At 40.7% G+C, this 27,274-nt stretch overlaps 1 protein-coding gene across 4 annotated transcripts in view; it reads right to left on the bottom strand.

Moving 5' to 3' along the window:
- The window catches only part of NFATC1 (nuclear factor of activated T cells 1), a 160,762-nt gene that overhangs the window by 97,718 nt on the left and 35,770 nt on the right, over positions 1 to 27,274 (bottom strand). For all 4 annotated transcript variants that reach the window (XM_063130470.1, XM_063130469.1, XM_063130471.1 and 1 more), the window contains exon 3: positions 23,908 to 24,067. In XM_063130470.1, the coding sequence (XP_062986540.1) occupies positions 23,908 to 24,067 (160 nt within the window). The remainder of the gene's footprint in view (positions 1 to 23,907; positions 24,068 to 27,274) is intronic.

A 27,274-nucleotide genomic window follows, 5' to 3' on the forward strand; every position in this document is an offset into this window, starting at 1 on the left:
ACATGCTCTGGAATACTGTTCCTGGCTGGCAGCATGGGAAGCATGTGTCACACACCCTATTTTTATCCTTTTCTTTTTGTAACATGGTCCCAAGACTAAGGGGGCACCATCAGTCCCTCTGTGACAGGACACTGCTGACCGAGAACATTCTTGGCAAGATGAGAACAGGAATTAAAGGATGCAGAGTGGACATTCTACGTAACAGCTACACTACATTGTTTTAATAATATATTGCTCTGTCCAATCTGTGCTAATAAGCATTAACGGAAATAACAACCAAACTCAAACCAGTATTGGTTTTCCCGCCTTTACCAGTGCTCCTTCAAGAAAACTGTTATGTGCATCATTCAATTGAGATCATGGTTTAAGACAGCCTAATGAAGCACATAAAACTTTAAAAAGCAGACAGGAAATGGTGGGTACAATCAGTAAGTGTTTATGCAGAAGAAAGTCCTATAATGCTGGCTGGGAAATGCTGAGAGTTGTAGGACTTTTTTCTGTCTGAACATGCATAGGGTTGTGTCCCAAGATTCTGATTTGATAGCCATTTCAAAAGCTCATTAATAAAGATGCTGAATCTGGCATTTTCAATGGCATTTTCAAAGAGGATATTCCCATATTAGTAGAGTTAGTGGGTTCCATACTGATTGCACACTGAATAATTTTGCAAAATCTGCAATATAATGTCCTACAGACTTCTTAAGGTTTGGTTTATGCTTTGAACCTTAAAGGAATCCCCTCCTAAATGAAATCTACCTGTCTCTTCCCTTCTTTTTGTGAACAGTGAAAACATTGCTGATCCAACTATAAGCCTTTAGAGCTTAGGTTTGTTAGTTTAATGTTTTGTTTTGTTTTAACTGTGTTTTGAATTGAACTTTTGATCTTAATGTATTATATTATTCATACTGAAGTTGTTTTATAATTGGAATTTCTGTGCTGTGATCTTAGTGTTATTTTAGGGATGTTTTCATATAATTTACAATATGAAAAAACTGCATGTGGACACTTAGTAGCAATGCAGGTGTTTACTCAATTTGATCACCTCTTACCTTGAGGAAAAGGTTTTTGTGACATTATCAAAGAGGCTCAGCATACTAGGAAGTTATTCCTGTCTACATTATAATAGGAATATGCCATTGACAAATCAGATGATTTCCATTCCTTAAGTCTGCCATCTGCAAAATTGCATCACGTTGATACAAAAATTCATTAACTGTGAATAAACCCGGCTACTCTAAATGCTAAGTTGGGATTTTGAAAAGAACTCCATATATTCCAAACCAAACATCACTCCATACATCCTCCTGTGTCTCAAATGAAAACGTTTGACACTGGACTCAAGCCTAGAGTAACATCTAACCCTTAAAATGAAGAGGAGCTGCACAAGACAACATGAATCTCAATAACTTCTGTTGGAATGGTATGCAGGAGACATTCTGCACTGGTTTGTGCTCCTTGTGTCTAATGGCAATGTGGAAGGTTAAAAAGAACTTCTGAGAGGTAAAGAATGCCTCCTGAATTGGATTCCAAAGTCCAGGTTTCCACATCATGAATGGAGGAGCACAGTTCAATGGAAAGAAAAATATGAAACATTTTGGCTGAAGCCAAGCAAGGTTAGGTTGGTTCCTTCTCTGTTGTCCTTCTGCCAACAGGCAAAGACGTTCTTATTCAAGCAGGCCTTTGATGGGTGAGCTGGTTCTTTGGTTTGAGTCATGTTTTATTCTGTTGTTGTTGCACATTTAATTGTGTTTTTATTATTGTTTTAATCAAGTTTCTATTTATCTATAATTGTAAGTTGCCTTGAGTGCTAATGGGCCTGTTCAGAAGACACCTTAAACCCTGCTGGTTAAGGCTTTTGGTTAAGCAGCAGGGTTTAAGGTGTCTTGTGTGACGTGTTTTGCTAAATCCTGTTCACTCACTAACCACAGTCAGACCGTCTGCAGCAGAGTTGGCGGTTCTACCCATGGCTTAAAGTATTGTGGGCGACAGCATGGTTTGTGGTTAGTGCTAACCCCAGAGAATCACAGTTTCACTCACCACAGAACCTGAACTGTTGTCTGAACAGGCCCATTGTCTTCATAGAAAGGCAGTATACAAATCAAATAAAAAAAATTAACTACAAGTAGCAGAAACAACCTGCTACTCAACAAAAGCTCAGATACCTATCTTGAACTTAAAGGTTAATTGGGGAATTTACGGCAGGAACTGTGAACACAGAATTAGAGTAATCTGATTCTCTCGCTGCTGAATTATCCAGAAAATGAGCACAAAACAGTCAGCAATCCCCCCAAAGATCTATGTTTGTCGATACAGTTTCACCTGGCTTGTTTTTACATTTAACTAAAATTGTGCTAGGTTTTTTTTTTACTGTTAGAAGGCTCATGTTTTAAAGCCCATGCACATTTTCCCAAACAACCCAGTATTGTCTTAGCCACAAATAAAACAAGCAAAAGGGAATGTCATCTAGATATAAGAATGGAAGAAAGCTAGATAGTGTAAAACTGCTTTTTCATAGAGTTCTCCATGTGGTGCATGAGGGGTATGCAAGTCTGTATACAGGTGTGTGCATGCATCTTTACACACATACAATATGTGCATGAATGTGTGTCTGTAAGTGTATATATCATGACACTATGGCTGTAGGTAAAGATAATCTGTTCATACTTGAGAGCATCTTTCATATTCTCGTTTGTACGAGAATATTATTATCTTAATGTCAATATGCTGTAAGGAATTCTGAATGTTACAGTAACAGAGATGTTTTGCACTCAGTGACTAGGCATCTCGGCACCTACACAGAATAAAATGCTCTTTGCAGCTGCTGTCTGGCACCACCACACCCATTGCTCAGGACTATAACTACAGCAGAAACATCTCCTTAGCTCTAAAAGGTTCTTCCCTCCATAAAAGTAGTTAACAACATAAGAAGAGTCCTGGTGGATCAGACCAGAGGCTTATCCTGTCCAGCATTCAGTTCGACAGTGGCCAACCAAATGCCCACAAGGAGGACATATTGAGTACAATAGTGTCCTCCTGCTCGTGCTTCACAACAGGGGGGAATCTACACTACTGCTTTAAAGTGCTTTAAAGCACTTTAAAGCACTTTGAAAACGTTTTGAAACCTGTATATGCAGTGTGTCCTGGGCCCCAACAGTTGTCAAAACTGTTATAAAGCGCTTTAAATCGCTTTAAAGCAGTAGTGTAGATCCCCCCAGATGACAATGAGAAGCATGCTGCCTTCATTACTGGAGGTGATACGCTAGTAATATACATTACTAGTAGCCTTGGATAGCCTTACTTTCCTTGTATTTGTCTAATCCTTGTTTGAAGACATCCAAGTTTGTACCACAGTGACCCTGTTCAGACGACATATGTGCTTAAGCATTTTGAGCTAAACATTATTGTTTAGCATGTTATATGAACCATTCCTAATCATGGTGGCTACATGATCACGGCTTAAACATGCTCACTAATCAATTGTTGCAAAAGAGTCAGCTTGGCTTAGCATGTTGTCTGAACAGGCCCTATATTTTGTGGTGGTGTAAAGAAGTACTTTTATCTGTCCTGAATCTCCCACCATTCAGCTTCGTTGGCTGACCCTGGGGTTCTAGTACAATGTCAAAATCATGAAACTACCTCAAATTACTCTTTCCCTCTCCTTTCCTCTTACAAAGGCTATTTTATCCATGGGAATGAGACACACGTCTTGCACTGACAACTCAATAGACATAAAGGAGTTTCAGATTGTGAAGAAAGCCTCCTTTCCCTAACACCCACCCAATATATTGCCACCATTTTAAGATGGTGCCAATATATTCTCAATTTTCTTTAGACAATCCCTTAAGAGGAAGAATATCTTTTATAGATGGAATGACATGCGGTCTTCACCACCACCCAGCTGAATAAGCTTGGTATGGAAAGAAGTTCGATAGCTCAGTCCATATTAAAAATTCAAGCACTTAAACCAGACTGCTTTCTGGATCACAGACATAGTTAAGACTCCTGGTGGAGGGAGATACTAAGCTGAAAATGATAGGAAACTGCATATACTGCATCTTCTTTGTCATGCATGCTGGATACTAGTGAAGAGAAAGAAAGAACAGACATTTTGAAGGATTCATGGACAGTGAGTCTTGGGCAAGGGTGGAACCTGGTGTAAAAGACACACTGGAGTGGAACTGGAACCTGGTGTAAAAGACACACTTAAAGAGAAAGAATTATAAGCCCAGGAATTGCTTTGAGTACCAGAAATGAATGGAGCTCACAGTATTTTTTTTATCTATCATTATACATTAGCAGAAAAAGTACAAGAGGTGTTGTTCCTCTAGTGCTTATATAAACACTAGCGAAACAGCTAGCACAACTAGTGCAAGCAACATACAGGCAGGATCTACACTACTGCTTTATAGCAGTATTAAAATGCACTGACAACTGTTGGGGCCCATGACACATCTACATCAAGCAGGATATAACACTATGAAAGCGGTATATGGAATGTGTCCTGGGCCCCAACAGTTGTCAGTGCACTTCAATACTGCTATAAAGCAGTAGTGTAGATCCTGCCTCCATATACTGCTTTCATACCACTTTCATAGTGCTATATCCTGCTTGGTATAGATCTGGCCCTAGACTCAGGAAGTTGTAATGAATTGTAGAGCAGCTTTTGGAATGGGTTGCACAAGAAGAATCATAGTACTGATTTTGACACTTGTACAAGGATGAAAATGGAGTTTCCACAAGCAGTAGAAGCTTTGCGCTAGTGGAATGAAACCACTGGATACAACCCAGTCCTTCCACATAAAAAGCCACACTTGGTTCCACAAGTTTTCTTCGTTTCAGCAGTATAACCTAGAGTGGGTGGGGGAGTTATCTGTTGCTGCTGCTGTTAAATAACTGGGAGTCAGACATCTTTGACCATATAGTGCAAACCTCCTGGAGATCTACCAGTAGAGACAGTTGGATCTACCTTCAGCCCACTTAAATGGTCTCGGCGACAATTTAATGCAAATAATTCTATAGATGTAAGGGCTGGGTGAAGGAACTGTATGTAAATAGTTACAATTTTTTTCCTGCATAGTTTGGCAGATGACATATACCGGAATTGGCATTTAGATTCCTGTTTACTCTGGAAGATTTGCATTAATATTTCCCAACAAAAAGTATTGTGGAATCTTAAAGACTAATACATTTATTTATGGCACAAGTTTCATCGACTACAGTCCACTTCATCAGTTGCACTTGATGATCATTATACACTTCCATGAAAGCTTATGCCATAATTAATTTTTAGAAGGTGCCACAAAACTCCGACTACCCCTCCGGAAGTATTGGGGTTTTTTTCTGGTATCTTTTGACTTTCAAAAGAACAAGTTGACATGTTATATATATGTGGCAGGTCCCCAAAGTCCCTAGAGAATGAGAATAAGCAGATCAGTCTGGAACACCTGGTGACTTCAGAGACATTAGGCAGGGGAAGAAAAACTGAGCTAGAAGGAGGTGGCCAAGCAAACAGGAAATCAACCTCCCCTCTGCAAGCATGGGTTTTCCCTGACGATGCGTTGGGAGGGCTGAGCAGATGTGCTAAGTGATCTCCCTGTAGGACCTCTATTTTTCAGATGCCAGCAACTTGCTACTGTCCGAAGTGGTTAATATGGCATACCTGTGGGCTTTAGGAAGCTCTGCCAAGTCTCCCTACAAACCCATATTTCTAGGAGATAAATCTGAGGAATGGCACCTCCTAGGCCTAAATACATATGCTAATTATGTAGTTTACCACAGAGTGCAGGATTTTCCCTTCACAAACTGTCAGCATGGGTCTCCTGACTGAATTTTAGACCCTGATGTGTAATATGGGCGGTGGGGTGTTGTTGTTGTTGTTGTTAACCCTTTGTTTCCCACTCTGGTCCTGATCTGGATCACTGATTATTTATAAACAAAAGTTCTGTAATCAAGCAGACACAAGAAAAACATCCAGTATTTGCTGGAAAAAAATGGTGAGGAGTAGCTCTGGCATAAAAAAAAAAAAATAGCCATGAAAATGGTGGACAATAGTATTTGATCAATTGTCGCTATTTTAATGTAGAATATGAATGTTATCATTATATTGAAACTTCTTCCTGCCAAAAGGAAGCTTAGCTTATTTAAATGTAGGCTGCCGTTTGAAGAGATAGAGTTAGGAGCTACATTTAGAAGATTCATTCTATAAATATTTGGAGAAGGGTAAGTACTGGGAAATATTGAATCATAACCAGCTTCCATAATGGAGTTACTGTTTGGATGCCTGAGGATGAATGGAGGGGAAAAATCAGGCAAATCACATTGTGAGTTGGAACTCCAGCCTGCTGGAAGTAATGAAATTCAATTAACACTTCTTTCTTCGTAGTTAAGGGTTGTTTGAGTTTTGTGCAAACTGTATGGATGGAATTCACAGAATCCTATTTGCAATGATAATACTAACCTGATGTAGGCTTTAGCAAGCCTAACTCTGTGCTTGACTATGGCCTAAGTTTGAGGGGGGGAGGGGAACTTGGCAAGCATATTCCACATTAATTCCCATCCCTGTTGCAAGCCAAGTAGCTGATCTAGTTTGCACTAATATATAATAAAAACCTGAAATTCAAATTCGTTTATTTTTTTCTTGTGACATCGTGTGATCCCATATCTGTCCTGACATGTAAAACTCCTTTCATATTTGGCTTGTGATAATTTTTATATCACACACACACATATACATATTTTGCCTTTCTTGGTGTCAAAGAATGTGAAATGCAGATCATCACACTACCTAGTTTTTATTTCACACATATGTGTTTGTTGTGTGTACACCATTGTGTGCCACAGCAAACACCATAATGTGCAAATGGGAGGAGATGTGCTTGTAAACATATGGTGAGTTCACATGTGGGATCAGTGGCAAAAATTAGGTTCCCAATGCTTATTCCCATTTCTTATTCTCACATTTCTCCTTCACTGTGTCAATCACTATGGCATACTCACTAAACAGATCTACTACATGATGTATGAAACTGTAACAAGATGATCGGAAATGCACATGTGTCCTAGAACTGTGGCTGCAATTTTACAGAACGGTTCACAAGCAGATGGAAGATGGTAAGTGTTTCTATAGCTCTGGTCTATGACTTTTTCGACAGGAACTGTGTGCAAAGTGAACTGAAAACCAGTATCCATTTATGCAAGGAAGTACTAAAAACACACACTTCTAAATCACCATTTGACTGCAGAAAAGTTTGGCCAGAAAAGTCAAACAAGCATTTCTAATTAAAAACATGAAGTGAAATTGGTATCACATTGGCAATAGTTTTTTGTTTTCGTTTTTCACAAACCAGTCGAGCAACATTCAGCAAAACTATGGTAGAAATGGCATTTCAAAACTGGGAAAAATATCGGAATGATTTCTACTGAAATTTCAGTAGCCTCATATCAAAACCAACACGGATATTTTTATTTTTTTCAGTGAGTGAATTTAGCTTATCCTACAAGGGCCGTATATGGTACTTCCCCAGAAAACATAGATTTGGACATTAATGAGATGTTTATGAAAACTAATCATAATTCTGTAGCAAAGGAGTGAAAGTAACCAAGATCACTTTTCACTTTTGTATCAGTTTCAGTAAACTGCTTTAGAAACGAATGTGTTCTCTCTCTCCCTCTTCTGCAATTATTCACAGCACTAGTAATTTAATGTGTGCAACGCCCATGATTTCCAAGCAAAATAAGAAGGAAGGCGGGGAAAAGGAAGGATCATCATACATATTATTTATGTTAGAAAAAAATATTTGCTATGCTGTATATACAATAATGCCTGCATTTCTCCCCATCCAAGATAACTTCGTTTTATCTCAGTCTTTCCTCCTCAGGTGATCATAACTCTGTAGAATGGATTTGAATGAAGGAAACCTCATAGCTGATGAGAGCAATGACATTGATTTGTTTCAAAATGATAAGCAGTAGCATTGCTTTTTCAGTTTGCAAACAATGAAACCCCCGATTCCCCCCTCCCACCAACCTTTAGCTGGTGTATTTTCTTAAGGGAGATACGGATTTCTCTAGATTGTGGGTGGGCAAGCTATGGTGCTAGGGCTGCATCAGCCTAATTTCAAAAGCCCTTTCTGAGAGTGATCAATTCAAATTTCTGGCGAGTGATCTGTCCTTTCCCTGGTAGCCTGCTGAGAGGGAAGGAAGAGATGAGGGAAGCGTCAGATGAGGGAAGAGAGAAAGAGGGAGAATTGGTGGCCCCACCCACTTTTGATGGTGGCTCCCCCCACTTGCAAGTTGTGGTCCCACCCACCACTGATCTTAGCCCCACCCACTACCGCAACAGAGTTCCTGCAATGGAATGCAGCCCTCACCAGGAAAAAAAAAAAAGGTCCACTGCCCCTGCTCTCGAAGGCATGTAAAGATCAGGACAAAATATAGAAAAGGCACAATACCTTGATACTCTAACCTCCCCTCAGTTTAGAATGAGCTTTTACAAAACGTAGGTTCCTAGCAATGCTTTCCTGTTGCATTTCCTGAAGGGAGGCGTGTAGATCTACCTCAGCAGAAGCTAAAATGCGATCTGGATGTAAACATGTTGAAGATGCTGTGCACTATTGATTGTTCTGTCCTTTATACACTAAACCATGGGAAATGTTTTAATTGGGTTTTGTTTTACAGCACTCAAATAAAACACCACAAGATATTGTGACAGAATGAATAATAGATCACTGTTGTCATATTACTGATAAACTGGCACTGTTTGCCATAGTGACTAGGAAACTGTGTTCAAGTTTTTAAAGCGAAGGCTTTTAATTGATTTTGGTAGTATTGTTACATTAATATGCTCCAGACATGGATGTCTAATTATGATAAATTTTACAGCAACTGTAAAGGTAGATTTTGTCAATGGATATGATTATGTATGAACAGAATTTGAGTTGTTTGGGTTTTTTCTTTTCTTTGCAAAGGTCTTTGGCTGTGTGCAACAAAGTTTATTCAACAGCCTTCCAGTGGTCATCATGTCCCATCCTAAGCTTTTACCTGGCTAGTGCAGCCACTCCCTACCCAAAAGGGGTCATTCCAATTAGTTATATTAGTGCTGGAATGGAAATCAAAAGGTTACTGCCTTGTAGTAGTACCAGAAAATATCTTAAACCAAGAACTTTTAAAACATGATTACCTACAAGTCTATGATGGTCTGTGATCTTTTTGCCACATGTAAATAAGTAGCCTCTTGTGTCCATTATCATATTTAGGGTGCAATCCTATGCATATTTAGATAGAAAAAAGGCCTACAACTTCAAGCATGGGAAATGCTGGGAGTTGTAGGCCTTTTTCTATCTAAACATGCACAGAATTGTGCCTTTAGTCAGCTAAAACAAAACAAAAACCCTCTTGCTAGCTTATTTCTTAAACACTTTGCAAGGTGGAGTTTTATTGCATTGACAGTGTCCAAGATGTTTGATTTATGTTTATTTGTACAGTAGATATTGTAATGCAGTATCTCTTTTCTTATCACCAAGATCTCAATCTCTGCTTCCAGAGAAGAGAAATGATAAGGCCTGTACTCTTAGTAAAAGTTAAGGCAACATAGGGCTCATCTACACCAAGCAGTATATTCCACTATGAAAGCGGTATGAAAGTGGTATATAAAAGGCAGGAGCCACACTACTGCTTTATAGCAGTATTGAAGTTAATTGCAGTATCTACTTTACTCCTTTATAGTGGTACTGAAGTGAACTGACAACAGTTGGGGCCCATGACACATCTACACCAAGCAGGATATTCCACTATGAAAGTGGTCTGAAAGTGGTATATGATATGTGCCAGTGGGCCCCAACAGTTGTCAGTGCACTTCAATACCGCTATAAAGCAGTAGTGTGGCTCTTGCCTTTTATAGACTGCTTTCATAGTGGAATATCCTGCTTGGTGTAGATGAGCCCATAGTTTCAGCCTAAAAACAACTCCATAATGTATTCTCACCTTTATGAATGAGGAGCATAATTAACTAAAATGGAAACATGCATTGTTATTACTCATAGTGTATTAATAGATATATTGTTATGGGCTTCATAACCTTCTAATCTCATAACTAATGGAAAATGTAAATTATAAAAAATAATGGCAAGTGAGCTGTCTTGGACTAAAACTAACGTTAGAGCAGAATTAATTTTTCAGTATGTAATAGCACCAATCCAGAGAAAATAAATTGTGCTTACATTCCATGGACATCTTGATCCTTTGATTAAAAAGGTAGAAATGCCTGGAATAAAATACATTAATTGACTCACAAGTGATCTAAGGCTGCTATCCTAATATTTCTTTGGAAGTAAATACCACTGATGTTAAATGGGTTTACTTCTGAATAAATTTGGCTAGAAGTTAGTTACAAATCTCACTAATGCAGTAACTTTCTCTGGAGCGGACTAATAGAATATGTACTGTACAACAATGTTGTAGAGCTACAAGATTAGCACTATTAGAGAGAAAACAATTTGCTCTCATAATTCCTCAAACTGGATTAATAGGCATGGTGTCCTATAAAGAATCAATGGAAGAACTAACGCCTAATTGAAATAATTTTAGTAAATCATATGAATTGCAATCAAATAATTAATTAATATATTAAATCTGGACTAAATTTGCATATAAGTTAGATTTCAGAAGGGGGAAAGCATACTTTTTGATTTTAGATTACCCACAAGTATTGCAACTGGCACCATTTTTGAAGAGGCATGCTCGCCAACGTAAGAGATAATTTTAAAAATGTCTGCCTACCTGCCTTTTTTTAACAACTTTTTAAGATCTGCTGTCTCGATTAGTTGTGGGGACACTTTTAATTAAGTGTCCATCCAGAACAGGTTGTTCCCCCAATCTTGGCTTAGGTTGTCTACTGACCAACAATAACTCTATCCGGTTGAGCCTCAGTTTGTTCACACCTTCACTATATCCAGGCAAATGGTTTAGGGCTTCCAGAGTCTCCCTGGCATCCATTGAAAAGGAGAGATAGAACTGTGTATCATCAACATATTGATGAGAACCAACCCGAAAATGTTACTGTGGACTCATCCTATGGCATTGCTGTAATGTTTGGGAACCTGGTAATGTTATGAGCAGGCTCAAATACCTTATCATTACCATCCAACCAGTGGCCCAGCTTTGGGTAAGAGCAAACACTATTCAAGGAATAGGTGCATATTGGTACATAAGCATAACCAATAATTCTGCGCAAGGACAGAATAAAGAGGTATCTCACAATGATGATGAACAGATTGCAACAAACGAGGGCAAGAGAAACGAATTGCTGTTTAGTGGCCCCTTAAGGATGCTGCCTTTCCAGGCTGAGCAGAATTGTTATGGGCTGCATTCATAAAATGCTAATAAAGCATCACTTTACACAGAGAGTCCCAGAAATACTCCACACTTCTAAGAGTGCAGCTGAAATGATGCAGCATGAGATTCCACAGAAGAGCAAAGGGCTGCTTTTTCCCTAGTGCCCTCGCCCCACTCCACCCTATACACTTTGAGAGGGCAATCTGGCTGTGAATACACCACCACCACAACAAATAACAACAACAACAACAACAACAACAACAGATGTAGGGATGAAGATGCCTTCTCAGGCAGTCCAATTATCATGGGAAATATCTACTAAGCTGTATAAAATAATGTGAAAATTACATTGCTGACCCTTCGCCTCTCATCAATCACTACCAGAAGCCGGCAAAGAACTCATCTATGAAACATTATGAATTTGGTGGTGTTCTCCATTGAAACATGTCAGATTCAATCACCAGCCAAAAAGGAAACAACAAGGAGGTAAGAAACAGGAAGGGAAAAGCAAGCATTTTGCCTTTCTTTCTTTTTTAGCCAGCTGGTCCAGGGAACATTGGGAGCCAATGCAAATTTTGCACTCTGACTTATTCCTTCTGTCTTAGCTCAATCAGGGGTGCACCCACTTCATTCCAATGGTCTCTAAAGGAAAGGGGCTGTTTGGAAGTTCACTAATCTCTAAAGAAAATAAGATTCATTCACTAGTAATAACCAAATACACCGGCTCAGTTCGAACAACACAATAACCACTGGTGGTTTCAGTCATCAACTGTCAGTGGAATGGTCAATGGGTGGCATTTGTGTCATCTGTCGGGCAAAACACACCCCACGGTTGACTCTTTAATCCAAAAAACCACTGGAGAAACATAACCGGCTGCAGAGTTGTCTTCTCGAACAACCAGTGGTTTTTGTGTTGTCTAAACTGAGCCAGTGGAGTTTGTGACCCACTGAGTGGATTTTTTCACCTGGCTACAGGTTCTGTGACAAGAGTGACCAAAACTAAGCCGGCTACTCTGCTACAACCAGCACAACTCGCAGAGGCTGCTGGGATAGCACCAGGATGACTGAAGGAGGAGGGAGGGTGGGGGGAGAGGGGCGGAGGCTGTGTCAGTCAAATGCTGAGCTGACTATGAATCCACTCACAGTTGTGTAGGAACATGTTGAGTGGGGAGTACATGCAAAAAACAACCACAAGTTGACTGCTCCACCACCATTGACTAAAGTGTTGTCCAAATGCAGCCACCATCTCATTTTCTGTTTTCCTAAACACAGCAATCTGAAATTTTCAACAACTGAAATATTATTTTATTCTGTCAAAAGTGCATCGTGCCAGTTTTGCTTCATGTGAGATATAAGTGCATTCACTCTCACGTGCAAGAGGAACACCATCCAGCCCCTCTCTTGCTTCCTCTCTCTCACACACCAGTTGCTATATGCTGGCTTCTTACAATCATGCAACAGTTTATGAATAGCTTTATGAGTTGAGCCATTCATATAAAGCTCTTCCCAGAATAGATGTGGATACACTAACCAAGGGTTTTCTCAAACACTCCCAAAAGAGGAGCTGCATTGGTGGGGCTGAAGTCACTACAACTGCATGAAGAACTGCTTCATATGAACAGTTTGCATCCAGCTACATTTTTCTAATATTTATTTATGAAAGTTTAATAGTGCAATGCTCTGCATCTTTACTCAGAAGTAAGCTCCTCTGTAATCAATGGGGCTTACACCCAGGAATGGGTGCATAGGATTGGATCCTAAGTGTTACAAATTTCAAAACTAACAATAAACAAAAGAAGAGATCATGGAGTGCAAATAATACATCACATGTAGCATTTTTGCCATCACAATGTCCATGGCCTTTTTTTAAAATCATAGAGTATCCATTTAAGGTTGTGGTGATCTAGAAATTCAGGAATCATTATTCACAGGGGAAATAAAAGGATACCACATTATGTAGAAGTCATCAGGCTTGGCCACATAAGTTGACAACTTTAATTCACGAGTCCATTTTTTCAACTGGATCTACAAGCTAGGTACAAAGGGCCCATCTATTTACAGAATGAAGAGGTCTGATCCATCCAGCCCACAGCTCCCTAAGGTGGCATTATGAGTGCAAAGAACAAACCCTGGATACCATACTCAATGAGAGCTGGGGAAGCACTGGAAATCATGAACCTTATCCATAGCCTCCTACCTATTCCCATAGCTCTCTCTGCCCAAACTACCGCACCCTAATTATGCCATCCAGATTTCACTGATAGATATAATTAACTAACGATGTGTAATAACAAATGCTTTCAATTTCTAGCATTCATTCCAGCCCTCCCCCACCAGCCCAACCCTGCCTGGTAATAGTATCAGTTCCCGCATCATTACAAATGGCTCTAGAACATGCCCAAACCTCCCACCTCATCCTACTCTTGGCTCTCCCCAAGACACGTTCTCAGCCTTTCTAGAGTTGCCAACTGTTTTTGACTAGTCCTGCTCCTGTGCTTCTGAGAGCAGGCCTTGAGAAACAAACTAGTCACGTCAGTTCACCTGCATTCCCAGAAAAGTTTCACCTGCTAAATTTCTGTATGTCGGCTATTATTAAATGTAGAGGAGGAGGACTAGAAATGCTGGCATTCTGATCCCCACCATAACTACATCTTATTAAATCAATTTCTCCCCCAAAGCAGCCATTCTGGGGCCCTAGCAACTGAAGTTACCCTGAGGAGAAGAAAATAAACAAACACCAGTAATAATGCAACAATATCCGAGGGCAGGTGAGTCACTTTTGTAGAGACCTACAACAGGGCAACTACTGTTGACGAAACTCCAGGAACTGGAGACGAGGGAGTATACATTAATCCAGGGAGGGTTAAGACATGCACTCCAGAGCTGAATTTTCAAGCTTTCGATGACAGTTATACACTTCAGATATGTGTGGGGCTTGTGTTGCTGTTTCCAGCAGTCTGGGCTGCTCTTGGTGGAATCTGCCAGCCCTTTGTGAGCCTAATGCTGCTCAGTTCACAAGATGTGGCGATGTTAGCCTGAATCAATGCGCCATGCGAAAAACAGAAGAAATCCCACTGTTTAGTTTTTGTTATTATTCTACAGTGGACCTATACCACCACCCCACTAGCCCTACGGCTCAGTGCAACATGTATCAGCAATAAAATGACCAACCAACGCACCTCAGCAGCAACCCTGCCTCCGCCCTTTCAATCCATCCACCTTATTTTCATTCTCAAATACTTCAGCCTGAAGCTGTATTCTGCATAGTTCAAAAGCTTTAAAAACGGTTACTGGCTCTTGAGCGGTGCAATTAGGTTTTTTTAATATATACATTTTACCTATGTAATATTCTGAGAGACCAAACACGATAAACAAATTTCTCAAGTGTCAACAGGCTTTTTCTTTGTTATCGTAATCCTTAGCATTTCTACTTTTGGAAGAAAGCATTTTTTGGAAGGGGAGAAGGCTACCTTAGGCAGCTTTGGTTATACAGCAATCTCATGCAGCTGCCTCGATGTGAGGTATGAAACTTTCCCCCGCCTCCAGATAATTTACTAATGATGCACAGTCCCACTCCCATTTATTAGATTTATGGCAGCAATAATATTCATAAAGCATCTGCCAGGCTATTCTCCTTTTCAATTTTGATGATCTGTCTGCTACTTTGCGGTTAGCTTTAACTATGCAGATGCAAGATGTGTGAAAGCCATTCAGCGTAGATTTATTCTTAAGAAGTACCGTCTGTCTAAAACAGAGCTATAAAACATAGGCTCCCTGTCTGGACTGCAGTACAGCTCCGTGGCTGGATGCTATTAATTGCAACCTGGCTAACAGGTGCTTGCCAACTTCTTTATATTCTCAACATGAGAAAGGATTGAATTTCCCTCTGGCTGAAAAGGTAACATTTTCTTTCAAATGCACATTACGAAAAGCATACAAGGGAAGCCCGTCATGTCAGGAAAAGTGGAGAACTGCATTCCAGTAAGTCTGTTTTAAAAAAACAAAAACAGACTGTGTCCAATTTATCCTCTTGATGTGGAGAAAATGGTCACTGTGTACTATATTCCTAACTGTACTTCACTCAGTGTTCCCTTTTATCTAGTCACTTGTGACTGCGTATCTCAGTTCAGCAATGCAACTAATTATAAGTAGCAATTAATAACTGAGGGTGTTGTTGGGTCCTGGTGAATAACCCTCTCACATCGTCGATGCTCATGACAATCTCATCCCCCACCAGCCACGTGTTCATCAGTGGCATAAAAGCTCTCACACAAATACAGATGTAAGTGTTTCCAGACTCCTCCACGTAAGGGGGAATCCCGATTGTTCATGCATAGGGTTGCTTCACATGGACACCAGATACATCTTCATGGAGGCCATGGCCTGCACGAAGGGGCTTAGTTTAACCCCCACTCATTCCTGATGTCATTCACTAATTACCAACTCCACTTGCTAATCACACTGTAAGAGGGTGCTCTCCTGCACCCATAAATTTGATTCCAAATTTGATTGAAACTCTGGTCTGGGGGGGGGGGGGGAATCAATGTCAAAAGCCCACAAATCTCCATAAATTCTGTGCCAAATTTATATTTCTTTTATTTGTTTAATGAAATTTAGATACCACCCAATCCATAAAAATATCTTAAGAAACACGAGCTAAAAATCTCAGTTTTATAGTTAAGCTGCATTGTTGGTAGGCGTGTTAAACAGTCTTCAGCCTATAGATTGTCTTTCTCATAGGCATTTAATTGCAAAAATGCTGTCGTAAGCATTTTTCGGAATCCTATCTGTACTGTTAAGTATCTTATGATTACGGACTAAGGAATGGGATGGAACAGAAACAATCCTGACTGAAAGTGAATGCCTCAGTAAAAGTCTTCATAGCGGTTTCCCTCACTAGGGCACATGGTGTCATGAACTGCCCCCACCCCATCCCCAAACCTCAGACACTAGACAAAGGAAGTACTAGGAGAAAGGCAATGTACATCCTGCTATGCACACTACCTGGACAATATTACTCCTGAAATGATATCCTGTCTGTTATATAGAGCTCCATCGCACCTATTTTCCCACCTGGTTTGCCTCTGCATTTTTTACCTGTTTCATAAGTGCGGGAAGAGCTCCTCCCTTTCACGATCGTCACTATACCGATCGTCACTTGTTTGCTCTCCCACTGCTATTACATCCCCCTCACCCCCACCCCCCCGTTCTCCCTCCCCCACCAGTTCATCAGATCTTGTCATTGATGGACATTGTGATCAAGTGGCAGCCCTTCCCCCTCGCTCATTAGAGCTCCTACGGGAATTAACCGAAATGCTTATAGCTCCCTCATTTTTAAAGATAAAGAGAGGAAACTCGGGACTGTGAGAGCTCTTAAGTAGGGCTTTAGGCATGCCAAGTTTGAATCATGCCTTGTGTTTTTTTTAGGCATTTTTAATTTCCCTCCCCCAAGTCCTTCACATACCTCTGTGATTTTGCTCAGGAGTAGATTCAGGTAGAATCAGAGGTGTGTGTATGTTCAATGGAGCTCATTTACTGCCTGGGCTTGATTCCCTTACTCAAGAGTAAATCCCATTGATTTCAATTGCATTTACATCCAAGTCATACTAAAATCTGATGCATGCTTACCTTTGAGTAAACCCTGTTGAACAGAGACTTATTTCTGAATAAACAGAAGTAATACCTCAAAAGTAAGCATAGGGTTGCAGAACACTTCTTTCCAGTTTAAAGGAAAGCTTCTGAGAGATCACACTATTAGAACACAGTTCTATATGTGTTTACTCAGAAGTAAACATGATTCTACCTTAATCAACCACTGTGCAGAATTGGAGAGGTATGCATGTGCTAATGGGAAGGAATGATAGGGGGAATTAAAAATTCCTAAAAAAATCAAGGGGTGAACCAATCTGATTCAAACTTGGCATGCATAAAGCCCTACTTAAGAGCTCTGACAGCTGCAAGTTTCATCTCTTTATCTTTAAAAATGAGGGAGCTGCAGGCAAGGAGGGTGGGGTTGGAGCAGCAAAAGTATGTTAGACCGGCTCACCACAAGGCTATTCGTTTGACACAGGTGTGGAGGAGGAGAACCTCCTTGCCCTCCTCTTTTGTCAGCAAGTGCTCCCTTCAAAGCACACTCCCCCAACAAAGGAAATAGTGAAACGATGACACTGCATGTATGTGAAGGGCGCTTTAGTTCTGTTTGGGGGAAATAATCCAGACTTTCCCTGCTCTAGGAAAACACAAATAAGGGAGGGGAAGAGGCAGAGTGTCTGCAGGACAGGCACAACGTCCCGCTATAGATAGATTTTTTTAGAAAGTCCATCAAATAAAATGTTTGCCGTCCCAGTTTTAATCTTTTGTTTTGTTTTGTTGGCAAACTACAGTTGTCCTCCTTTAATGAAGATGTTGTTAGCTTCCTCTGTCTTTTGTATGACTTTGGTCTCTACTGTACCTTTTTATTGTGTCCAATGGATAAAGTCTTTATCATGATATTCTTGTTTTTCTATTCCTGCTTTAGCAGTTTATTAGCTTCTTTGAGCTTTTGAGGAAAGGCAGGGTGATAGATAGATAGATAGATAGATAGGGTCAGAAAAGCCCTCCATGTCACAACTTAGTGTCTGTTCCCGTCCTTCCTAGTTAGTAAGTATGGGCATGTGCACTTCCATGAGCCATGGAAAGGTTGTGCTGAACTCTTTATTGAATCTCACATGTGCCTTTAGCATACAGCACCTTGTCTACCCTTGCGTTCTGCTACCAGTATATCATAACCATGATGATATATGGTATGGATCTGGTTAAATGGGGAATCCTGTCTTTGAGCCTTATCAGACTATATGTGATTCTATGGACCAGTTCTGATCTTTAACAGTGCTAATGTTTTGCATGAACAAAGAGCCTGGGTCATGGATGTACTGTTCATGAACCATGGCCAGAAGAGTTCTGTCATGCTGGACATTCACAAATTACAAAAGTATGCGGAATTCATTTAGTATCCATGATCTTTCGCAAATAGACATAATTTCTGAAATGCCAGTGGGATGCTCTCTCAAGGCCTAAGATTGCTCCAAACTGTGCAAAGGAAATTCTTGCTAGGCCCAAAGTCTGGATTGACTGTATGATTCTTGGATGAGTAAATACTTGTCTATTTCAAAGGCTTTCCCTTCCTTCCTTTTCCTTGCATTTTCTACTTTTCTCTGGACAGGCACACTAAGAAGTCATATGGATACAGGACTAAAAACACTGATAAAACACTGATAAAAGGTGTGATAAAAACAAGAGACAGGCCCCAAATACTTCTCTCCACTCACGGCAGAAAGGAGGGGTTGTCAGCTCTAACCCTCGATTACCCTTTACTTCCTCTTCTGCTTCCTGTGTACAGAGCCTCAATGCTCTGGTGTTCGCATATCCCATAGTATACGAGTATACAAATATTCTGTACGTTCACACCATCAGAGAAATGAAATGAGTTGCCTTGGGCCACACAGGATGTTAGTGGGAGGGCGGGATTTGAAATCTAGAATCTTAAATTCCCAGAATAGAAGGCTCTTTTTCCTCTTTTGTAACAACTCGACAGGAAAAGTACTGAATATCTGAAGTGGATTATGATTAGTAACCCAGTTTTATGGGACAAGGTATTGCCAAGCATTACCTCAGCACGGCCAATTAACGAGCACCTTTGATTAGCCAGTGTTCTCAACACATTTTTAGCTTTCTCTCTAGGTGTGTCAGCTCATCTCACTCTCCAAGCATTTAGAAATCCTTAGGATAACGTGGGGCTGCCATGGTAGCCAAACAGTCAAACAAGTTAAGAGCAAACACGTAGGAGTGAGAAGTTACACTAAATGTGTAGGTGAGTTTATGCATATTCAAGCTGAAGGCAGCAAAAAAGTACAGAGCAGTGCAGGCGGCCAAGGTTTCTCCTATAAACAGGTGACATCCATCTCATTACTATCTGTCTCATCTCTGGCTCGGTTGAATAGTGCCGGGGAAGAGAGAGAGAGACAGCCAAGCTACTAATTAAGTGAGCACCAGTGCTCAGTGGAGGTAGGCTTAATATAAGGGGAATAATACCCAACATAGAATCAAAACGTAGGAGACGAACACTGCATCAAGGCTCCTGTATATTTAATACTTGGGTTCAAGAGGAAATATCAGCAAATAAAGCAGATGTCACCTCTACAACACCTTGATAGGATTTGCTTCTTAAAGTTAATATAGAGAAATGGCCACAGACTCACAGTGAGGGCTCAACCCCAGATGGCAGAGTCCTGCCCTTGTTTGCAAGCCTAGGGGCTAAGATCCCTGAGTCCAGGTGTGGAGGGACTCACACGTCATCACTAGTGATGTGCCTGCAGCCTCTTTGCCCAGCCAGCCTCCTCAGCCAGCCCTATGGCCTAGACTGGCGGCCTTTCAGGAAGAGGGGCGTACTTGTGCTCTGTCCAGGCTTCTGCCATGATGCCACCTGTCCCTTGCTTTCTAGCTCTTTGACAGTCTATAGATCCCCCCACTTCCCTCAGTGTGTGTGTGTGTGTGTGTGTGTGTGTGTGTGTGTGTGGCTTAAATGCTACGCCGGCATGCGTCAGGATGCCCACATGTTGGCGTTCCTTCTGACTTGGCTTTGTAATAGTAAACATACAGCTGGGTTGACTGGACTATGGAGATGTGGAGAGGTGCGAATGCTCAGATGTCAATGATCAGTGGAGGCTCTTGACTGGAAAAAGACTGCTTGAAATAAGACAAAAATACTTGTGCGGTGGGTGGGGGGAACCCCTCAAAATCCCATTTTATATCCCATGGTGAAGAAGAACATGAGAACAAAGAACAACCAACTCTATTTATTGTTGGGACTGAAAAATAGATCAGTCTTATTCATTACTCCGACTGATTTGAGTCTTGCTGTCCTCTTTTCCTGCCCACTTTTTTTACTGCCTTCACCTTCCTTTTCCACAGCCCTGTCTATGTAGAGACACGCAGCATGCTTCATTTTATTTCCACACACTGTAGCAAGAGATTGCAGGGGAGTGCCTGGACACATTTAGCCCAATTAAATGTTGGCACTGTATCCCATTTTTTCCAATCACCCGGGTGGAAATTTTAAATGTCAAGCTGGCCACTGTGAACTGATGCCTCCTGTCTACATTTCCTTGCACTGGGCAGCCAGCAGAGTACATGCTAATGAAGTTTATTTGACCTTAAACATCTTTGTGTGTGTGTGTGTGTGTGTGTGTGTGTGTGTGTGTACATGTGTTTGTTTGTTTTTTTAACAGACAGGAAAAATGAGACAGGAATAGTTAAGCTGTTTGCACAGTGACATGTGCTAAAGAAATTAAACACTAATATATGATCTCTCATGAAAACAAAAGCTCAATTGTGTAAAGCTTGGTACAACTTCTATGTAGCTATCTCGCTTGAATTCAAAACTTACAATTATTCCCAGCTGAAATTCACTTCAAACTTGCATCATTTTTTTTCAAGAAAATGAGGAAAAAGCAAATTAAAACACACACACACACCTTGAAAGCTATTAAACAAATGTAGGTGGCATGAAAGAAATTTTGGGGCCCATCAAAGCAAATATTCATGATCCTCTGCTTCCCCAACTATCTAACTAGCCAACTGTATCCCTTTCCACAGGTATACATTAACTTCTCCTTTGGCTTAGTTAATATCTTGTCTTGTTAAAATGAAATATGGTCATCCAAATGTGCTCAGTATTAAAGTATTAAAATGATATCATTCCCCAAATGAGTTTCCTATGTTTAAAATTAACACTGAGAATACAATGCACTTCAATGAGTACACTATACATGCTGACTAAAGATAGTACAAAGAGCTGGCATGGAATAGCTCATGACAGTATAGCGCTTCTATCAAACATCAAGCCTGATCGTATTCAACTAGCCCTATATGGTGCTTAGGCTAATTGAAATCAATAATTAAAATCTTGAAATCAATAATTAAAATTGGCCAGATGCAAGTCCAGAATAAGAGGAGCTCACTGAGTACAAATGCAAGCTTGCCATAGACTTCAGTGGGATTTCTTATGTGAGCAAGAAAATCAAGACAATGCTCCTTTTAAATTAATTCCTATATTTCAAGTACAGAAGATCTGATGATATATGGTTAGGTCTCTAGATTTAAGCAAAGGAATTGGGTGTGAGAGAAAGAGTAAGGAAAGAGGGCTCACTTGCCCATTTTGAATCACTGGGAATGGAAATCATCTTATTTCCATCTTTTGAAGCAAAACGCAACATAATCATAAACAATTGACAATACAAAATTACTTAGATTTTAAAATGTTATAAACATTTATGAAAGAAAACCCATTCCACCCATCAAATGTTGCCAACACAATGTGATTATATAGTGTGAAATTGCCACATTGCCTTAAGAAATCCCACTCCAGTTAAAAGGCATGACCTTACACACTCATCGACTTCAATGTAAGTATCTCAGATATATAAAAAAAGAGCAGAAGTGACCTACATTGAGATTCTGACCTGTTTTGCCTGACACAGCAAGGATATTGTGGCTTATTTAACCCACAATGATCCATGGTGCGTAGTGAGTGTGTATGGCTGCTGTTTTCAATAAGCAACCCCTGACCAGGGTGATCACTCGGGGGTTGTTCCATACTGTGCAAACTCAGCCATCGTGGGTTATTCGAGGGTTAAAAACCCTCACATAACTCTCAGTAACAGGGTAATGTAACCCCTCCAATCAAGAGTTGCATATTCAAAATGGCAGCCGCACACACCTGGCCCCCAATGATCTGGCCATGTCATGCAAATCGGCCCTGAATAATTATGTTTGAACACAGGCCAACTTGGAGCATGGAGTAGGGTGACCATATGAAAAGGAGGACAGGGCTCCTGTATCTTTAACAGTTGTATTGAAAAGGGAATTTCAGCAGGTGTCATTTGTATATATGGAGAACCTGGTGAAATTTCCTCTTCGTCGCAACAGTTGAAGCTGCAGGTGCCCTGCCCTCTTTTAAATCTGGTCACAGTATAGCTGCAGTATAGCTCCTGCAGCTTTAACTGTTGTGATGAAGAGAAAATTTCACCAGGTGAGATATGCATACAAATGACACCTGCTGAAATTCCCTTTTCTATGCAACTGTTAAAGATACAGGAGCCCTGTCCTCCTTTTCATATGGTCACCCTAGCATGGAGCCAATATTGTGCAATAAAATACTGCGTATTTAAAAAATGTGCAACATTAAGGACTGGGGACAAATTTGCTTTGGGTTTTTGTAGTGCCAGTTATCACTCACTTACTTCTGTTGCATTTTTATGCACATTTTTGGAGTTGGATCCAGATTTAGTTATACTTAGAGTAGACCCACTGCGATCAATGGGACTTAAGTCATGACTAGCTTGTGTTCCACTGATTTTGGCAGAACTATTGTATACAATAAGCATGCAGTATGGCTACATCTGGATCCAACCCACTGAATACACATTATACCGCCATTATATGAGTGCCGCTGGAAATATTTATAGATGCTGATAGAATGCCAGGGGATGACCATATTGATCTGCAGAGTTGCATGGAAGGTCTCCATGCCAGTGGCACACTTTATTTTGGGGCTACTAGTGCTAGTTCAGAAATTGGCACCAAGTCTGGAAACCACCCCCACTCCAGATAGGCCCCTCTGAGTGGGTAGCAATCCTCTCCTTTCCCCTTGGTGATGGGGGGCGAGTGCAGATGCAGAAAGAAGGAGGAGGAGGAAGAAAAACGCACAAAGCCAAACAAACTGGCAAGTGCTGCTGTTAGCATCCATTATCTCAAATCACCCACAATGCCTCTGGGGCTATGGCATAGCATTGCTCTGGAGTGACACTATGTCAGGGGCCCTGGCTCCAATGCTGAAGGAATGTCCCCAAGCATTCCGAGTTGCTACAGACAGCATTTTAGGTTGACAGTTTAGGTTATGGGTACTCCATATGGCTCAGGTTGGCAACTGCCTGGTAGTGATGCCCATGTGCCTGGAGCTGGGAGACGTGCAGCCTGATCCTATATAGAGTTGGTCATATCTAACCCCATTTAATCCAACAGGGTTAAGCACACAGAACTCTATATAGGATTGCAACCTTTGTAGTTAATCCAGGCCTTCCCCAACCGGGTGCTCTCCAAATGTTTTGGACTTCTACTTTCGTCAGCCCCAGCCAACATAGCCAATGGTTTGGAATCCTGGGAATTGCAGACCAAAACATCTGGAGGAGACCAGGATGGAGAGTGCTGCATTACTTTCTTACATACTAAAATCAGCACACAAATGCATTCTGATAGCAACCACAGCGCTGTGGCAATATATGAAGCAGCCTATAGAGGACACAATTAGGCTTATGTGGCCTGCTGTTGAGCCAATGAAGACTTATGCTCAATGCAACAGAGCGCCTACTTACATGCAGTATGAGATCCATCTTCACTGGTTCAACGGCAGGCAAGAGTTTAATATATGGGGAGTGCACACCAATCAAACCCATCAAAGACTATGGTTTTGTAAGAGGTATGCACAAGTGTATTCCTTCTAAAACAAACAACTTTAGCTGCCATGAGCAAAGCTATTACCTGCACCACTGGATGTCCCCCAGCAGATGCCTTGACAGCCCCTCGGCTCCCTTCCGTCTCATAATGGGCTCTGTGGTGGGACTTGGGCTGCACTTCAATCCGAAGTTCATAAGGTCCTGAGTGAGATGGCAACTGCCAATCCAGAGCAGGCAAGGTAGGGCTGTAATGGAAAACAACAGGGACTAAATATTAGCATCAAGTCTACTATCATAAACCACAAGAATCTGACTCTATTACTTTAGAGGCCACTTTTAGCAGTTCATCCTTCACCATCTTACATTTAAAATTTTATCAATAGAGATAATGGTATGACATAAGTAATTTACAAGGTAATGGTTATTTTATGAAGATTTATCGATGATACAGGTTTGACATTAGATGCTTAAACAAAATGGAAAACATTTTAAGCGTGGCTTTAATAAATAAATAAATAAATAAATAAATAACATTTAATGCATCAGCTCTTCAGAATGGACAAAGGTGGATGGTAAGATGTGGAAAAAAATCTTAGAAGTGCAATTTTATGCTGAAATAGCCTTTGGGGAGTATAAGAACTTCAGTTCCATCAATTTACATTCAACCAACTTCATCCTTTGATCAAACGTTATTACATCAATGGAACTTCTTCAGTCAAAGTATTTCTGCTAGCCCCCATCAGCCCTAGATTGAGCCAAGAAGGCTACCTTTCCACTAAGGGTGTGTCTTTGCTACTTTCATAATAAAGAGGCAAACCATATGGTGACTCACCTCAGCCAGCAATGACTGCTTCTCTATTTGTTGTGGGGAGTCTATCCGCATAGTTGCCAAGGGAAATGTCGGAATGGGATCGTGCAGGTGGTATTGTATCTGTAGGGTGACCATATGAAAAGGAGGACAGGGCTCCTGTATCTTTAACAGTTGTATTGAAAAAGAAATTTCAGCAGGTGTCATTTGTATATATGGGGAACCTGGTGAAATTTCCTCTTTATCACACCAGTTAAAGCTGCAGATGCCCTGCCCCCTTTTAAATCTGGTCATAGCTCCTGCACTTTAACTGTTGTTATGAAGAGGGAATTTCACCAGGTTCTCCATATATACAAATAACACCTGCTGAAATTCCCTTTTCAATACAACTGTTAAAGATACAGGAGCCCTGTCCTCCTTTTCATATGGTCGCCCTAGATACTGTATCTGCCTTTTCAGAGTTGTTTTTTCATACACACCCCTCCAGTGGGAGCACAGGAAACCCATCCAGCCACACTCAGCATGGCTGACAGAGCTCCAGAGCACAAAATGGGCCTTGTGAAGCCAAATATCAGAGATGATTTCAGATATGTGGCAATCCCCCACCTCTCAGCGCTACTAAACATGAAAAATGAGACAGCATTGTCATAGTATTGACCATTTCCAGCTTATGCTAGTATTATAACCCAGTGGTAGCCAACCTTTTTTGATAAATGTGTTGCAAATTGAAACCATGAGATCCGAATCACATATTATGTTAAAGATGTAGCTAGCAGCTACGTTTTCTTTACTCTAATGTAAGTACAGGAGCCCCAACCCTGATCAGGACTGGTGGCCGGGTGGGCTTAATGTTTTGCTCCCCATTGAGGTCACAATCCAGATTGTTGCAAGGTGGGGCACGCTTGCAATTTATATTCCCAAATAACGATGGTTTAAAGCATATGGATCTAGTTCTAATTGCATTCATCCCAGACTTCAGTTTGCTGTTAATTTATTTTCAGTGTTACTCAAATAAACATCTTGTCTGTAGTTAACCCTGCATAATTGTCAGTGAAACCCATGCTTAAAGGGTTTGAACATTTACACAGTTCTGTTAGCACAGTAAGACAGTGACATATGCATTTAAAACTAGTAATGAAAATTAAAAGGTCCAAATCTCCATCCAAACCCTGCATTAGTAGCAGCGTACTCAGCTGGTGACTAAAAGCCATAAGGGAGGGTGCCAAAGAAATGGACAGGAAGGGGAAGGGGCATTCCTCCAATCAAGGAGCCACAACTGAAATGGCCCTGTCTCTAATGAGGGGGATTCTGAGCATTGTCCCTGGGGAACAATGTCCCTGGGGCATGTTTATGTGGAAGTTGGCAGAGATGGGCAACTTGTGGCCCTCCAAATGTTGTTGGACTGCAACTCCCATCAACCCTAGCTTGCATAGCCACAGCTGAGGGATGGTGATGATGGGAGTGCAGTCCAACAACATCTGGTGGGTCTCAAGTTGCTCACCACTGATTTATGGTTTTCAAATCAAAGCTTTTATGACTCTGCTGAAGCCCCACTGCTGGACCCTCCTGCTTCTGTCCAGGGGTGCCCCAAACTTCTGCCATCTGTGCCACTGGGCACTGAAACGCAAACCTGTGTGAATGAAAGATGCTCACTCTAGACTTAATTGCTAGTGAGGAAGGGACAGAGTGTACAATCTCCAGTCAAAATCTTCCTAATTATAAAGGACAGAAACTTTTTTTATGGCGTAAATTAAGTGTGTCATTATTGTAGGGTTACCAATGCCACATTGTATTTAGCAGCCTCAGGTGACTGGCATAAAGTTCTTATTCAAGCACAACTGGCAAATTAATAAAGCCCATCCTGTTCCATGCACCATTTCTATATATGCTGTCATTTGAAACGTTCCTGGATAATTATCTGGAGAGATCCCGCTTGACTGCAACAATAATTTATATAATACAGAGCAGCTGCATATCTCCTGTGGATGATCATTGCATATTATAAAACAGATGCTTCTATTTTTAAGCCAGTTCATATATGATGGATCTTTCTTTCTTTTTTCCTCTCCCCCTCGAGGAGAAAATATCTATCAGATTATGACATTTTCAGAGTATTTCTTTCTTAAAAGCAGTAATCCATCCATCATTGAAAGTTCAAACCCTTTAACTTTTAAAGGGGAATGACAAAATGGGAAACACAAACTTTCTTCTGTCTGTTTAGATCTCAGAGTGACACCTGGTTACAAGGCATTTGGCAATCTAGTTATAAGGCAGCCACATAATTCAGGCCTACAACCCATATTTAAAATCCCATTGTGAGTTCTGAATAATAATAATAATAATAATAATTAAAAAAAATAACAATTAAATGTAGTTTTCCAGATAGAAGAAGTGGTGTGATGCTTTTAACAGTTTCCCCGGCTGTGATCTGCCAGTGCAGTTTCCTATTCTAGATTACACATCTTTTTCAGAAGGGCAACATAGTTAAATGAAGAGATACTGAGCATATATTTAGATTTTAAAAGTTCTTTTGGTGACTAAGGACATATGGGATAATGCACCAGAGGATATATGAAGAATTTAGTGACAGATGTTCCGTGAGAGTCAGAGCTCCATTACACTATGGTTTATTCACAGAGTAAAC

Source organism: Elgaria multicarinata, chromosome 7, assembly GCF_023053635.1.
Source record: "Elgaria multicarinata webbii isolate HBS135686 ecotype San Diego chromosome 7, rElgMul1.1.pri, whole genome shotgun sequence".
NCBI classification, from domain to species: domain Eukaryota; kingdom Metazoa; phylum Chordata; class Lepidosauria; order Squamata; family Anguidae; genus Elgaria; species Elgaria multicarinata.